This window comes from Bufo gargarizans, chromosome 4, assembly GCF_014858855.1.
Source record: "Bufo gargarizans isolate SCDJY-AF-19 chromosome 4, ASM1485885v1, whole genome shotgun sequence".
Taxonomy (NCBI): Eukaryota; Metazoa; Chordata; class Amphibia; order Anura; family Bufonidae; genus Bufo; species Bufo gargarizans.
The window spans coordinates 497,607,056-497,624,656 of record NC_058083.1 but is presented as its reverse complement, the minus strand read 5'-3'; the positions used below and the strand labels follow the sequence as shown (position 1 = coordinate 497,624,656).

The 17,601-nt window shown below is 48.8% G+C and overlaps 1 protein-coding gene across 1 annotated transcript in view; it reads right to left on the bottom strand.

Moving 5' to 3' along the window:
• LRPPRC (leucine rich pentatricopeptide repeat containing) overlaps positions 1-17,601 on the bottom strand; it is a 184,992-nt gene that overhangs the window by 58,354 nt on the left and 109,037 nt on the right. Inside the window, exon 23 of the mRNA XM_044289233.1 lies at positions 13,401-13,608. Coding sequence (XP_044145168.1) covers positions 13,401-13,608 — 208 coding nt within the window. The remainder of the gene's footprint in view (positions 1-13,400; positions 13,609-17,601) is intronic.

The following is a 17,601-nucleotide window of genomic DNA, read 5'->3' as shown; positions in this document are numbered from 1 at the left end:
GACCGTTCATTCATTTCAATGCGGCCGTAAAAAATGTGGACGGCACACAGTGTGTTGTCCGCATCTGTTGTTCTGTTCCGATGCCCTGCAAAAAAAATAGAGCATGTCCTATGCTTGTCCACAATTGCGGACAAGAATAGGCATATCTATAATGGGCCGTCCGCACACGGGCAGCATCGGTGTTTTGTGGATCGCAAAACGCGGCACAGTCCTGTGAATGCGCCCTTAGGCTTGCCGAGATACCCTCCGCTCAAATCTTCTGACGGTGGACGGTCAACATACACATAAAATAGTCGCCTGATCCCACCAAGATCAGTGGGAACGGCCGACATTGATCAATGTAACATTCCTGCAATACAAATATGTGGATGGCTCCTGACTTACTCCCCACGCGCGCGCACACACGTGTGTCTGAGTCGCTGGGTTAAAACACACACAAGCCCCATTTTTTAATCACTACTTGTGTGCACACAGGAACATGCACTCTATAACTTTAATGGAGGGGAGGGGGATGTAACGTGGCAAATGCATAATATTGATTGATATTACGGTGGAGTGCTGCAGTGTCACGCACAAGGCTTAAGCTAAGTGGCAATTTACCTAAGGGCTTTGCTGATTGAAAAGCTCTCAAACCTGAAAACCACTAGAGGAGGAGAGAAAGGGGAATTACAAGTGAGGACTGCAGAATTAAAAAAAATAAAAATAAAATAAACCCCCCCCCCCCCCAAATCCTTCCAGCTTTAATCTGCAGCAGATGTCGGCACTTGGTGAAAAACAAGAATACGAACTGATGGGCATTTCTTTCTGAACAGGTAACCCTTTGAAAATTAAAAAAAAGATTTTTAAAAAATGTCTCCCCAGGCAGGAAACGGTTAATCCAAACTGGCCACTGCGACAATAAGGAATCTTCAAGGAGACTAGTGATGAAATCCTCACCACAACTAATCCTCACCCAAAAAAAAAAAAAAATTAACTGTGTTGAAGGCTTTGTAATTTCCCTAGGTACAATTTAGCTGTCACTTATTTTAAAATTTACTCAAACACGCATTTCGAGCAGCTCTAACTTCACATGTCAAGTGCTTTCCAGCCAATTAAGCCTACACTGGAAGTCTGTGTTAAACAACTGAATGATTAGACAAGATAGCTCATTTCCTTGCTCTTTTGTTCGGCATAAGAAATGCCACATTTACATTATCAGACTCAACAGGATTTTCTGACAGAGGAGGGAAGAAAAAAAAAAAATCTAAAAAAAAATCTAAAAAAAAATCAGCCTATCGAACACTATCCGTACAAAGCACATCAAGCCAGTCATTTACCAATCATCCTTCAAAAACCAATAGCCATGAATGTAACTTAATTACGACTCAGCGATCCTTGACGAGGAACCATCTTATCGCTGTCTTATCCCGCAAGGGTGAGCGAGTACATTCGTCTTTGTCCTCCGTCTCCAGCTCTAAAGTCCTAATGGTAACAATAAAGTTGCCCTGGATATTGCAGCATTTGCTTACTACATAAAATAACAGTATAGGTGATACAGAGGCTTCGCTCGGGTATATTTCATCTATTTCATTGAATGTTTGTGTGTGTTGTTAAAGGATATCAACACTATCCACTATAACAGTGACATCTACAGCACCCCCACCCCCTTAAGTGACCTCCACAATCCCCCAACCCTTAACACTGACCGCCCCCCCACAGTGCCCCATCCCTTAAAATTGGACCTCCACAGCAGCCCACCCCCTTAACTTTGACCTTTACAGCAGCCTTCCCCTTTAACAGCGAGTTTCACAACACACCACCCCCTTGACAGTGACCTCCACAGGGGCCAGCCCTGTTAACAGTGGCCTTTACAGCAATCTGCACCTTAACACTGACCTCCATAGCGGACCATCCCCTCAACTGTGACCTCCACAGCAGCCTGCCCCTAGGGTGGACAGAGGTCCAGTTTTAGGCCAGTCCGGCTGTCAGAATCCCTGTCCTCCATCTGGCGCAGGGCCTGTACAGACACAAGGATGTCCTTAAGAACAGCTCACTCTCAGACAGCAGCACTGTGCTGTCTGAGTGTGAGCTGCAGTTAGAAATTCACCGTCCCTCCCACCCCTGCATCTGACAGAAGTTGATTTTTAACTTTATTTTTTCAATTCCTGTAGGCTGTGTGGGAGGGGGCGTGACCTAACTGGATCGGGGGCGTGGCTTAGCAGGACCTGGGGGCATGGGCTTGAAGTTAGTCTTTCGAGGGTGGACACATTGTGGCAGGGGGCGTGTCTGGGCTCCTTCCTGCAAGAGTGACGCCCCTCTGGGCACCTTACTAGCTCATTTGCATACCAAATAAACTGGATTTTCAGAAGATAAAAACATCTATTGCTTGAACAAAGGCACAGCTTGAAATAAGGCACCAAGTGCTATTAGGCCATGGCTTTACTGCAATAACTATTATCCCGGTGACAGATTTCCTTTAAAGCTTTAATGGCTGGATTGTTATGGAAACCTGGAGTAAAACTGTATGTGGAGGCTGGAGGACCTACGAACTTCTATTGGCTGATAAAGGTCATGTGACCAGGCTTCTATTGGCAAATGCATTTTTCGGGAATATCTTAGGAACTGTACGTCCTAGAGAGCTGAGACCTGGTCTAAAACCTTCCTGGACACCTGATGTACCTGTGTGCCAAATTTCATGATTGTTACTTTTACTCTTGGCTGGACATCTCCTGATATGCATGCTACGAGATATCCAGCTTTTTAAAACAATACCATTCTGTGATATTGTGTCACAAGAGGTCTATCTCATATGCATCTAGTGGTGCCACCCAGTGGTTGTGTTGTGCATTGCAGCCTCAAGGGTTTTGCCAGCATGTTGTGATATTGTGTGGGAGACCTTAACCCCTTCACTGCTGATATGGAGTAAAGTGCAAACATGGCGACGGCTCGCGCGTGTAGCTGGCGTCATGGCCGGTGGGTCTCTGCTGTTTCGATGACAGCAGCGTTATTCTCCATTAATTCCTTATTGTTGGTTAATCCATGATATAGGTACAAAACCGACCCATAAAAACAGCAACATTTTGACTACGGCGTAGTCTTTATCAAGCTTGATAAAGACTACGCAGTAGTCGAAACGTTGCTGTTTTTATGGGTCGGTTTTGTATGTATATCATTGATAAACCAACAATAAGGAATTAATGGAGAATAACGCTGCTGTCATCGATTAACTGAATATCTATTAGTGAGCTGCTGTGGATCGGGGGCTCAAGACTGGCTGATGCATACCTCCGGAATTGAGTCAAGAAGGTACTGAAGTGCTGCTCTAAACATAATTTTTCACTATCCTGAAGATAGCTCATCAATAAATATAACTTGGACAACCCCTTTAAAGCCTTTAGATGCCATGATCAATTGAGATCACAACATCTAAAGGGTGAAAAATCCGGAAGCTTGCACTTCCGGGCTTCTTACCGGCATACTCTGCGGCGAATGAGGATGCCGGTAATTGATTTTAATGTGCTGTGTCTCTCTGAAGAGACCCAGGGCATTGAAGCTGCATTTCTTATTTGGGCCAGGAGGTGGCAGGCAAACATAAGAAATGAGCAATTCTTGTACAAACAATGGATGTAAAAAATTCATTATGGAAAAAAAAAAATATAAATGGAATTTGTAAACTCAAAAATGAGCATCAAAATAAAATAAAAAAAAGGTAAAAATAAAAAAATATATAAAAACTTGGAAAAAAAATATAAAAAAAGTTTAAACCACCCCCCTTTCCGTAGAATAAAAAAAAAACATAAATATAAAAAAATATAAACATCATGGGCATCACCGTGACCCAATACAGTAAATGGCGTAAGAGAAAAGGGTCAAAAAGGCCAATTTGCCATTTTTTCATTGCTTCTCCTAACCCAAAAAATGTAATTAAATATGATCAAAAGGTCACACACACTCCAAAATGGTATCAAAAAACGACAGATTGCCCCCACACAGCTCAGTAGATATAACTCCAAAAAAAAAATTATGGGGGTCAGAATATGGCGATAAAAAAATAAAAATAAAATAAAAAGTATATATTTTTTTTTCAAAGTTTAAATGTATTTTTGCACCATTTAGACATAAAAACCTATACATATGTGGTATTGTTGTAATCGTACTGACCCGGAGAATGAAGGACACAGGCAAGTTTTGCTGCAAATGGAATGCCGTGGGCAGAAAACCCGTAAAACGGTGGAGGAATTTTTTATTTTTTTTTCAAATTCCAGCCTATTTGGACGTTTTTCCCCGCTTCCCACTACATTGTATGCCATATTAAATGATTGCATTAGAAAGTACAACTTGTCCTGGAAAAAAAAGCCCTTATACAGCTTATTATGGCTCAAGGAAGATAGGGAAGAAAAATGAAAACGCAAAAACGAGAAAACCTCCAGTATCCTAAGGGTTAAGCAAATTAGAGCTGAAAGGGCAGACACATCTGAACACTAGCTATAATGTTAAAACCATCTGCCTAAGGCTGCTTTCACACTAGCGTTCGGGTTTCCGTTCGTGAGCTCCGTTTGAAGGAGCTCACGAGCGGACCCGAACGCAGCCGTCCAGCCCTGATGCAGTCTGAATGGAGGCGGATCCGCTCAGACTGCATCAGTCTGGCGGCGTTCAGCCTCCGCTCCGCTCGCCTCCGCACGGACAGGCGGACAGCTGAACGCTGCTTGCAGCGTTCGGGTGTCCGCCTGGCCGTGCGGAGGCGTGCGGATCCGTCCAGACTTACAATGTAAGTCAATGGGGACGGATCCGTTTGAAGATGCCACAATGTGGCTCAATCTTCAAGCGGATCCGTCCCCCATTGACTTTACATTGAAAGTCTGGACGGATCCGTCCCAGGCTATTTTCACACTTAGCTTTTTTTAGCTAATATAATGCAGACGGATCCGTTCTGAACGGAGCCTCCGTCTGCATTATTATGGGCGGATCCGTTCAGAACGGATCCGCCCGAACGCTAGTGTGAAAGTAGCCTAAGGGCTCATGCACACGACCATATTTTTTTTTCCGTTTCGTTTTTTACAGGTACGTATGCAGAACAAATTAATTTATTTAAATGGGTTCGCAAAGAACCCAAAATGACTCCATGTGCATTCCGTTTCCGTAAGAAAACGAGATTTTTGTATAACTTACCAGTAAAATCTCTTTCTCGCTCTTTCCTTGGGGGACACAGAAGACCTTGGGTATAGCTCATCTCCCTAGGAGGCGTGACACTAAGTAAGAACTGTTAGCCCCTCCTCCACAGCTATACCCTCAGCCTGGAGAGAGAGACTGTCAGTTGCGTGTCCAAGTAGTGAAAACAAGGCAAAGTCCAAAAGTGGAACCAACAAGCCAACTACCCAACGGGTAAAACAAACCCGGAAACCGTGCAGAGAAGAACAAAGAATGGGTGGGTGCTGTGTCCCCCAAGGAAAGAGCGAGAAAGAGATTTTACTGGTAAGTTATACAAAAATCTCGTTTTCTCGCCCAGTTTCCTTGGGGGACACAGAAGACCTTGGGACGTTCAATAGCAGTCCAAGAGGGGAGGGACCACAGCACCAAGGCGAAGCACCCGAAGGCATCAAGAAACCGCCGCCTGCAGACCAGGCGGCCCAAGGCAGCAGACGCTGAAGCCCGAGTACGCACCCTGTAGAACCTGGTAAGGTGTGCAAGGAAGAAGTGACCGCCTTGCACAAATGCATGGCCGAAGCCTAATGCCTCTGACCCAGGAGGAACCGACAGCTCTGGTGAAATGAAGCAGAACCCTGCCCTTGGTGCGGCAACCACAGCAATAGCCACTCTGAGAAAGAGGAGGAAAGCCACCCTGGATGCCGTCAACCCTTCGCGCGGACCTCCTGGAACCCAAGAGGCCGAACGTAGACAAGAGTCGGAGATCTCCAAGTAAAAAACTGCAAGGTCCAAACAACGTCCAAACCGGTGAAGTGTCCGTTCCCGGGGGTGGGAAGGGGAGGACGACTGCCTCGACGAAATGAAAGACAAACACCACCTTCAGAAGGAAGGAAGAGACGGAATGGAGAACAGCCCTGTCCTGGGGAAAGACAAAAGGCTCGGAACAAGAAGGGCCGCCACTCAGGCACCCGCCAGAGACACGATGGCTACAGAAACACAACCGTACAGGACAGAAGGAGTAGAGAGAACCACTGTAACGGCTCCAAGCGAAAGATTGGAGCGCCAAGAGCCCAGTATGTAGGTCCCAGGGCGGTACCGGAGGGCAGCACAAAGGAACCCAAGAGCTGCTCCACGGAAGAAGGTCCAGACAGGCCCAGAGGGCCGGGGAACGCTGAAAGAAGAAGGGCAGCGCTGACACCTGATACTTCAAGCGACAGAGTCCCAGTCCCAGTTCCAGGCCGGACTGGAGAAAAACAGAACCATGGAGAGAGAAAGGAAGAGCGGGGGAACGCCCAGCTTCCCACAGAACCCCAGGTAAAAACCTAAGTCCTCCAACAGATCCTGGACGAAACACGGCCAGGAGCGAACACTAGCGAGCCCACTAGAGTCGCCTGGGCAAGAGGGTGAAAACCCAATGATCAGGCGCAGACCAGTAACACGGGTAGAACGGTCGGTAGAACTGGTCCCGCCGGCCCCCGAGCAAGTTGTCCCGGATCCACCCTGAGTGGGGGAGCAGAAGGACAAACGGACAGGAACCGAAGGGTCCGTCCAGCAACCGCCAGATGCCAGGACAAGACAGGCTAAAACCCAAGCCGATGCAGTCACCACAGGAAGACGGACTACAGTCCCGGAGTGGGAGATCTGAAGACAATCTTGGCAAAAGGCAGTCCTCCCAAGCTACCGAGAAGGTAAGTCCATAGCAGAAACATTGCCTAGAATTGAAAACAAAAAAACAAAAACGCAATCTGCACCCAGCGGGAGGACAGAACGCCGTAGACCCGGTAACTAGGTACACAGCTAGTACAACCAGTGTGGACAAGGGGGACTCAAAGGGAACACCAGTACCATCCACATGAACAACCACGCTCTCCCCCGAGGGAAGGGCAGTGAAGGAACAGCCTCTGAAGCGCGGCCGGAACAGAAGCCACATCGGAGTGATCTGTACCGAGTGGGAGCCAAACCAACCGGCGAGAAAAGGCGGTCGAGACAGAGGCCGGCATAGGAGTGGGCAACAGAGAAGCCATAGAACAGCTCAAAAGCAGCACACCGCTACACTGAGACACCCGGTCCACCGCCTTGAATACCCTGAAGAACTCAAGGCGGAGGTCCTCCGGACCTGGGTAGGCGAGCACCCAAGAGAAGTTGGGTGACCTTCCCAAGAAGAGCAGCCCGAACCTGGTAGCAGATCAGACTGAAGCACCGAGGGCGCCAACCGGAAAGAATCATACCACACTGCACCCGAAGAGGAGGAAAAGGTACTAGGCGAGGGGACCGTAGTCCTGCCAGAGCCAACATAAAATGCGAAGGGCGCTGCAGACAGCACTCTCGACCATGTGACCACTAGCGCAGGGAAACAATGCCGCGGAAGGACGAATGGGTACGTATCTAGGAACCACGAACACTCCCCGGGCGGAAGGGCCAACGAAATGAGTGAGTACCACCCAGCTCGGTGCAGTAGCGAGCAGCAGAGCCCGTCTACTTAAATATAAGGTATTCATCTGTTGCTTATTGGACAACACCTTAGGCTCACACAGGTGGACAGAATGATCTCCTTAGAGAATAGTGCAAGGCTTGCTGCAAACACCGTCTCCCAAGAGAAAAAGTATGTCGCAGGGGGAAAGGAGGCATAGGTACGAGTAGCCCCGTAAGCAGTGAGAAGGCTAACCCACCTACGGGACGAGAAGGCATACACGGCACAAACAACGCACAAGAACGTCCGCTCACTGCAAAAATATCACTCAGCGAAGAAGGCCAGCCACAGAGTCCCACAGTATCTACGGAAGTGCAACTGAAAAGGAGTTATGCACAAGACTAGTAAGGTATGCGATAGAACGCAAACTGACCTCCTCGAAAGGGGGGGACATGTACCTGGCAAACTGCAGTCAGCAAGAGTGCAAGGGCCCGCCCCAAAAAGGGGGTGATGCCCAAGGTCGTAACTACGTCAGAGAAGTAGGGCATACCCTACTTCGCCCAGAAGGGCGCCATGCACATGGCCACACAGTATCCAGCAGGAACGCAGGAGGTCCACCTAGTGAAAGGGGGGTCATGCACAGGGCTATCCTAGCATTAAGTGAGTGTGCAACAATTCACCCAACACCGAAATTTTGTGAGAGTGCAACTACTCCACCAATGAAGGGGGAACATGAGCAAGTCCAGCACAGCACATACAAGGACAGCCTTGAATCCCGTGAGCGTGCAAAATTCCGCCCATGGAATGAGGGGTGGTCACGCACAAGGCCAGCACCGCATCCAATGGGAACACAAGCGTTCCACCCATGTTAGAAGGCCATGCTCAAGGCCAGCAATGTATCCGGTGAGAGTGTAGTATGCCGCCCAGAACACGAAGGGTGGGGGGGGGCCATGCACATGGCCAGCATCGCATTCAGGGAGAGTGCGAGCAGCCGGTGAAAATGTGCGTATGTCACCTAAAGGAGGCATGCCCATGGCCGGCAGCGAATCCAGTGAGAGTGCGTACACCGCCCACGGAAGAGGGGTCATGCATATGGCCGGCAGTGGATCCAGAGAGAGTGCAAGCACCCCGCCATGCATAGGGTTCATGCACCTGGCCAACAACGTACCGGCGAGAGAACAACCACCGACCGAGGGAGTGTATGTATGCCGCCACCAGGGAAGGAGGCATGCCCAAGGCCGGCAGTGAATCCAATGAGAGTGCATCATACCGCCTATGGAAGGTGGTCATGCACATGGCTGGCAGTGAATCCAGTGAGAGTGCCGAATGCCGTCCACAGAAGGGAGTCATGCCTATGGCAGGCAGCGAATCCAGAGACAGTGCGGCGTTCCGCCTAAGGAAGGGGGTCGTGCACATGGCCAGCACCGAATCCGATGAGAGTGCAATATTCCGCCTAAGAAGGGGGTCATGCACATGATCGGCAACGAATCCAGTGAGAGTGTAGCGTTCCGCCTATGGAAGGGGTCACGCACATGGCCGGCAACGAATTGCCGTGTTCCACCTATGGAAGGTGGTCGTGCACATGGCCAGCACCGTATCCGGAGAAACTGCAGTAGGCCGCCAATGAAAGGGCGATCATGCACAAGGCCAACCCGCAGTTAAGGAGAGTGCAGTATCCCGCCAGGAGGGGGGTCCTGCACATGGCAGGCACCCTACAGAAAAGGCCGCATGCACTGACCAGCGCCGTAGCGCAGAGAGGGCAAAAAAAACTGCCTAGAAGGGGAAATGACCCTGGTAGCGCCGCAGCCGGGGAGCGCGACACCATGCCACCTATGGAAGGGGGGCATGTATACAGGCAGCACTCTGAGATGAGGCTGCAGTGTCCTGCGCAGCCCACAAGTCATATTAATAAATAATTTAATTTCTTTTTTTTTTTTGTTTAATTTATTTATTATAACCCAGCCTCACTGAGGCAGAAAGCCACACAGGCCCATCGGAAGCCGGCCTGTACCCAAGGGGTTAACAGGGATCCGGCCTGGGGGCGGCACTGCGATCCTCTGGGGGCGGGGGAACCTCCAGGCGGGAAGATTCGCGCCCGGAGAAGTTCCAGCCCCCTCCAACAGAGGCCCGAATTTTGCGGCCTAGCAGGCCGTGAAGCCGGGGTCTAAATTTTTAGCGGCGCCCGGCTGACCGGGGCCGCACAGTATTTAAAGTACCGGCCGGGCCTACGGAGCGGCACATACCGGCCGCGGGTGCCCACCCCGCGGGCCGGAAGAGCTGGGGACCCGGATAGAGTGGGATCGCTGCCGCGAAGTGTCGCCCAGGAGGGGAACAACATTTTGCGGCGCCCGGCCGACCGGAATGTTCCGACGGTCGGCCGGGGGCTGTTGAGGCATAGCGCTCATTTGTAGGCCGCGGTGCCCACCCGCTGTCGGAAGCGATGACCCGGCAGCCATTTCACCCCTGGAGCGGGCCCTTGGCCTAGAACAGCGCTCCATATGGCCGGCAGCCACAACCACCTTGCCCTTGGACCGGTGCCCGTGATGGGTCAGGGGCAGCAAGGCGCGGGCCCTCTGGCCCTGAAGCAGTGGCCGGTAAGAGGGAGGGGGACCCTGAGACCGGGTCTGTGAGGGTGGGAGGCCTGCATAACCCCTACGTCAGGGGCAGCTAGGTGCGAACCTCTGCAGCTCCCCAGGCATTCTTCTTGTCAGGGAGAAGGGTGCCAATGTCCTATGGAGGGGAGGAGAGGGAGCAGAATGTCGCCCTGTGGCAGCCAGGGGCCAGCCTAGGACTAGCAGGGACAAAAGGGTCCAGAGGCCCTGTCAGTATGGGGGTCAGGCACGCAGGAGACCGGGGTGGGGGGGGGGACGTAGGGCTGGAGAAGCCAATCTCTCACCACAGCCGTCTTCACCCTCGGTCCGTTCCAGCAGGGTCGCCCCTTCAGCTACTGGCACCGTAGTGGCAGGACGCTGGAAGAGGGACTTGGCGTGCGGGCGACCCTTGCGCTGGCGGGATGTAGGGGAGCTGCCCTGATCCACCTTGCCTTCTGTGGGGGAGGCAGCAGTGCGGATGACCGGCACTGGCGCAGCTCGACCCCGGGAGAAACAGAGAGGTCTAGTGCGTCTCTGTTGTCCCTGATGTTCTGGAACAAAAAGAAAAGAATAAAGTAAAAATCTAAAATTAAAACAAGGAGAAAACAGCCCTGCAGAGCAGGGAGTGTCTTGCCTCCTTGGACACTAAGCTAAAAACTGGCAGTCTCTCTCTCCAGGCTGAGGGTATAGCTGTGGAGGAGGGGCTAACAGTTCTTACTTAGTGTCACGCCTCCTAGGGAGATGAGCTATACCCAAGGTCTTCTGTGTCCCCCAAGGAAACTGGGCGAGAAATATAACTTGCCCTATTCTTGTCAGTTTGCGGATCAACAAAAAAACTGATCCAATACGGATTCTTTTTTGTTTTTTAGGATCCGTGTTTTGCAGACTTGGGTAGGGGGTACATGTGCATGGCAGGATCCAAGGTTTCCCAGCAGAACACCGCCCGGAGCAACACACTGCCGGCTCCTCCTCTTCATATAGCACATTCTGATGCCATCTCTTCCTCACGTAAGTGACCCACGTCACGTCTACAGAGCTAATCACATGATGTAAAAGAAAATGTGATTCATCAGACCAGACCACCTTCTTCCACTGCTCCTAAGTGCAGTTCTGACGCTTAAGTTTCCATAACATGGGCTTATGGCAGTGGACAGGGGTCAGCATGGGCAATAGGACCGGTCTCCAGGCTATGCAGCACCCTTAGCAAGCCATGATGCACTGTGTGCCCTGACTCCTTTCTATCTCAGCCAGCAGGACCTTTCTTTAGCAATTGGACCAGATGGGCTAGCCTTCACTCCCCAAAGCCATAAATGAAGCTTGGGCACTAATGCCGCTTTACCAACTGTCCTTCCATGGGTCAGTTTGGTAGGTACTAACCACTGCTTACCAGGGACACCCCACCAGGCCAGCAGTTCGTAGATGCACCGACTCAGCCATCTAGTCATCACAATTTGGTCACTCATAACAACACTATAATATATTAGGTTTACCTGCTAGGTGACGTAAAATAGCTTTTTGGCAGTTTTTTAAATTTATTTTTACAGTGTTCACCTGAGGGGTTAGGTCATGTGATATTTTTATAGAGCTGGTTGTTACGAACGCAGCGATACCCAATATGTATACTTTTTTATTTATTTCACTTTAACACAATAATAGCATATTTGAAACAAAAAGATTATGTTTTAATGTCCCCATGTTCTGAGAGCTATAGTATTTTTTATTTTTTGAGCGATTTTCTTATGTAGGGGCTCATTTTTTGCAGGATGAGGTGACGGTTTTATTGGTACCCTTTTGTAGGACATACACCTTTTTGACCGCTTGGCGTTGCACTTTTTGTGATGTAAGGTAACAAAAATGGCTTTTTTGACACAGTTTTTTTTTTTTTTTATGGTGTTTATCGGACCGGGTAGATCAAGTGATATACTTATAGAGCTGGTCGTTATGGATGCGATGATACCTAATATGTGTTTTTTTAATTATTTTTTTTTATTATAAAATCAGGGGAAAGAGGGCGTTTTTTTTTTCTTTTTTTACTTGAAACTTTTTAATAAAAAATAAATGTTTAGCTTTTTTTTTTTTTTACTTTATTTCTGTCTCACTCTGGGACTTCAACTTTTGAGGGTCTGATCCCTTCTGCAATGCATTACCTGTTAGAGTAATACATAGAGTAATACACTAACAGGTTGCCTAGGAGACGCAGCCTGAGGCTGGATCTCTTCGGCACCTGTAAAAGGCAGGTCCCAATGCCGTGCAAAGCATTGGGCAGCCTATGCATGGCACCGGTCTGCCTTGTCACCCATCGGGTCCCTGTCACAGCAGCGCAATTACCCGATGGGCCCCCTCACCTGCCGAATGCACCTTCTATGCCGCGGTCAGCGCTGACCGCAGCATAGAAGGGGTTAATCAGCCGGCATCAACTTTTACAGCGATCCGGTGCCTGCCCGATCACCATGACTTAGTCACTTGCCGCCATAACGTACTATTACGTAATATGTCGGGAAGAGGTTAAAGAAGTTGTTTCATTTCAGAAAATAAAATGTATTGTGTAGAGGAAAATAATACAAGCCACTTTCTAATGTATTGTGATTACCCATACTGCTTCATTTGTTGGCTTGATTCATTTGTCCATCATATTGCACACTGCTTGCTTCAATGGTTACGACCACCCCGCAATCCATCAGTGGTGGTCGTGCGTGCACACTATAGGAAAAATCCCCGGCCTCTCTGGTGGCTGGGACCGTGGGTGCTCACATAGGCTAGTGCTTTTTCCTACAGTGTGCAAGCACGACCACTGCAACTAGATCACAGGGTGGTCGTAACCATGGAAATAAGCAGTGTATGATATGATGGAAGAATGAATCAAGCCAACAAAGGAGGCAATATGGACAATGACAATACATTAGTAAGTGCCTTTTATGAACTTTCTCTACATGACAAATGCCACTTGCTGAACTGAGACAACCCCTTTAAGTGCACTCGGGGCGGGCCCAAGAGAGACTATGTGCACCCTCTCTCTCCCTGGCTTCACTCTACTTCTTGATTGACAGGACGGGGTGGACCAAGCATGCTGGCCCTGTCAATTAAGCAGAAGGTCGAGTTTTGCAGAAAAATCTGACCTAAATGGCGCAGGCTGTGAATTTCTCTACATGGACCGATTACCCTTAAGTAAAAATTGCACAATGGCATTGGCGCATTGGCCGACTACACTGGGTTAGTGTTTAGTCCGGGTGCTGTCCGTTCTACACATCTGAATGAGCCCCCCAACCAGCACTTACTTTTTCAGATGCACCATCACCAGCGGGGCGCACATCCTGCCGTTGGGGTTGATCAGGCCCATCATCACGCTGTACTCGTGGAAGAGGTTGAGAGCCTGGGCGTCACCTTTCAAGGCCATGTTGTTGAGGATGTGGAAGTAGTAATCGGTTGCGGCCTCGTTCATGGGAACATCTTTTTCTTGCATCTCCTTCAGAATGTTAATAGCGTCTACAATGGAGCGACACAAAAGGACCCTTAGGTAATTTCATGGAGTGAAAACAAACTGTTATTAAAACAGCATTTCCAACCCAGCAGGAAATGCAAATTCTGGTGTATAATGCCGATTTCAAGTTAATTACTACTTGCATTTCTAAACGAGACTACAATTATAAATCCACAATAGCATGGTTTTATCATTTCCCCGCAACTGTGACTACAAATTACAGATAGGAGCCGCGTGCCCACTTTCACCGTGTAACCCTGTCCTGTCTGCCCTATGGCGGCGCGATCTCACTAAATGGATGCTTTTATCGTTCAGTGCCAACATCTGCTAAATCGCGGCATTGTTTCTCCAGCAGATGGCTTGTCAGGAGGCCAGATAATAAAGATGTATTTACAGTGTATATACAGCCAAACTAATGGCCTGATACCGATAGGGTCTGTTTGCTGTGTCGATACTAATTAGACAAGCAGAGCCAATGAAAGCTTTCCAGCAGACTGCATGTTAAAACATTAGGCTCATTAAGCCTCATTAGGGAGGCAGAAATAAACATTTTGGTGTGTGGGATAAGTAAAGGGGATTTACGTTGCCTTGTTTCTTAATTATCGCGCACGCAAATGTTTTGACCAATTTACATGAGAGATGCAAAGGGGGGGGGGGGGGGAACACAGAGCACAAACATGCGCAATTCTTCCTCTCCAGGTCGTAGTTGCCGCTTATTTCTTCCGGTTACGTGGATGACATTGGCATGATCCAACGTCAGAGCACTCAAAAGGTTAAGAGGGACGTATAATAAGCATATGGACATCATCCGCCATCAGAGCAGCACCCGTGATGTGGGGACGCATTAGCGAGGGGCTACTCAGACTTTTTCTTTTGGAAAACACCCAAAATTGCAGCCCCCACCCCTTAACTTTGCGTGCATTGTGCTTAAATGGGATGTCTCAGTTTAGCAAATGGCATTTATCATGTAGAGGAAGTTAATACAAGGCACTTACTAATGTAATGTGATTGTCCATATTGCCTCCTTTGCTGGCTGGATTCATTTTTTCCATCACATTATACACTGCTTGTTTCCATGGTTACGACCACCCTGCAATCCAAAAGCAGTGGTCGTGCTTGAACATTATAGGAAAAAGCGCAGGCCTCTCTGGTGGCTGGGACCATGGGAGAACGCATAGGCGCCTTCTCCTATAGTGTGCAAGCACGGACGCCGCTGCTGGACTGCAGGGTGGTCATAACCATGGAAACGAGCAGTGTACAATGGGATGGAAAAATGAATCCAGCCAAAGGAGGCAATATGGACAATCACAATACATTAGTGGCTTGTATTAATTTTTTTTTTTTACATGATAAATGCCATTGGCTGAAGTGAGACAACCCCTTTAATCGTACTGGGCCCAAACAGCATTGGACATTGCATGAGAATACCCCTATTGATGCACCCTATGGACCAAGGGAACAGGTGTCAATTTATTCAAACATTTCCAAGCAGGAATAACAGAGGAACTAGTTCTAGGAGAAGATGTTCTGCTATTAATTTCATGTGGAATACACTAAAACAGATATGGTAAGTTATCTTAACAAAATCTTAAAGGGAAACTCAAGGTATTAAATATATATATATATACTATGAGCAATAAGATAAATATAAAAAAGATCATTGATAGATAAATGTGAGATAGGTAGATAGATAGATAGACGGGATAGATAGACGGGATAGATAGACAGACGGGATGTGGGAAAGATAGACAGACAGACAGACGAGATAGATGGATAGACACAGACAGACAAATAGGATGTGGCATTTCCTAACTCCTGGCATAGCACATGGGTACCCTGTACTATGCCAGGATTAGCTGAGTGCGGAGCGGGCTCCTGCTTCTGCCCGCTCCGCTCAGCTAATCCTGGCATAGTACAGGGTACCTATGTGCTATGCCAGGAGTTAGGAAGCCTCTGGGGAGCACGGGCAGGAGCAGCAATATGTGCTCCTGCCCATACTCACTATGCTGTGGCCCCATTGATAAAATGTGTACTCCGTACACCGCTGAGCAGGCTTTAGGGAGGGAAAACACTAAGAAAAATACTAAATTAATAAAGTATATTGGAAAATGATTTTTTAGGGCATTAGGGACATCATAGTAAAATTTCATTCAAAAGTTTAGTTACTCTTTAAAGGGAGTCCTTCACCTAATCTGAGCGTTTTAGACCGCTCAGATCAGATTAAAGACTCTTTGACCCTCATTACAATCGTGACGTCAGCCGGCTGGAGGCAGATGAGGAGGTAATAGGACAGAAGGGCGGGCCAGAGGGCTGAAAGAGGTGTGTTTTTCTAGGCACATCGCCCAGTAACGCCTGGGCACCTTCAGAAGCTCATTTGCATAAGTTTAAAAAAGGAGATTTTTTGTGAAACTCACCTGTAAAATCTTTCTAGTTTTTTCCATTGGGGGACACAGACCATGGGTATAGCTTAAAGGGACACTGACAGGCCCAATTAGCATATTGAGTTATATATATATCACAGTACAGGTTATCTAAAGTGTATTAGAATCATGTAAGTATCCCCCCTGCCCACCTTATAAATACGGAAATGTAAAGTTTTATAACCTGCTTGTCCGGTCTCCAATCTGCCCAAGGGGCGGCGTTTCATCCGAAAATGCGCCCAGCCAGCCGCTCCCAACTGCCGTTCTGAAGCCCCGTCCAGCTCATCAATATTCACGTGGCTGGGCGGCGGCTACAACTCTCCAGGTCTCGATCCTGCGCATGGGCAATCGAATCCTCCTGGCATCGTTCGTGTGTAATCTTCTGCGCCTGCGCCCTGCCGTGGTTAGATCGCGCCTGCGTACACACCCTGCCTGCGTCCCCGAGCCTCTGCCTCATGCGCATGCGCCAGACACTGTTCATAGCAGCAGCGCTTCAGGCGCATGAGGCAGAGGCTCGGGGACGCAGGCAGGGTGTGTACGCAGGCGCGATCTAACCACGGCGGGGCGCAGGCGCAGAAGATTACACACGAACGATGCCAGGAGGATTCGATTGCCCATGCGCAGGATCGAGACCTGGAGAGTTGTAGCCGCCGCCCAGCCACGTGAATATTGATGAGCTGGGCGGGGCTTCAGAACGGCAGTTGGGAGCGGCTGGCTGGCTGCATTTTCAGATGAAACGCCGCCCCTTGGGCAGATTGGAGACCGGACAAGCAGGTTATAAAACTTTATATTTCCATATTTATAAGGTGGGCAGGGGGGATACTTACATGATTCTAATACACTTTATATGACCTGTACTGTGATATATATAACTCAATATGCTAATTGGGCCTGTCAGTGTCCCTTTATGCCACCACTAGGAGGAGACACTATGCAAATAAGAAAAAAACAGCTCCTCCACCACTGAATATACCCCCATGCTCCAACAGGAGGACCTCAGTGCGTGCAAAACCAGTAGGAGGAGACAAAAACCAAATATTAAGAAAACCGTAAACCATAAGGTCCCAATAGAATAGAACCAACCCCTCCTGTAACAGACAAGAATAGGTGGGAGCTGTGTCCCCCAATGGGGGGGGGGAAAAAAAAAAAAAAAAAAAAAAAAAAAAAAAAAAAAGATTTTACAGGCGAGTTTCACCAAAAAAATAAAATAAAATATCCTTTTCTCGCCCATTCCATTGGGGGACAGACCATGGGACGTCCTAGAGCAGTCCATGGGGTGGGAAGACCAACACCTCCAGAGGGAAACGTCCAACGGTTAAACAGGAACCACAGCCTGCAATACCTTGCGCCCTAGGGCAGCATCAGCCGACGCCAGAGAGTGCAGCTGGTGGAACTTGGTAAAGGTATGTAAGGTCGACCAGGTGGCCGCCTTACAAAGTTGTGATGTAGAGGCTCGATTGCGCCTAGCCCAGGAGGCCCCCACCGCCCTGGTGGAGTGCACGGTAACCCCAGCTAGGGGAAACCCTACCCCAGGACCGATAGGCCATGGTAATAGTCGACCGAATCCACAGCGATCTT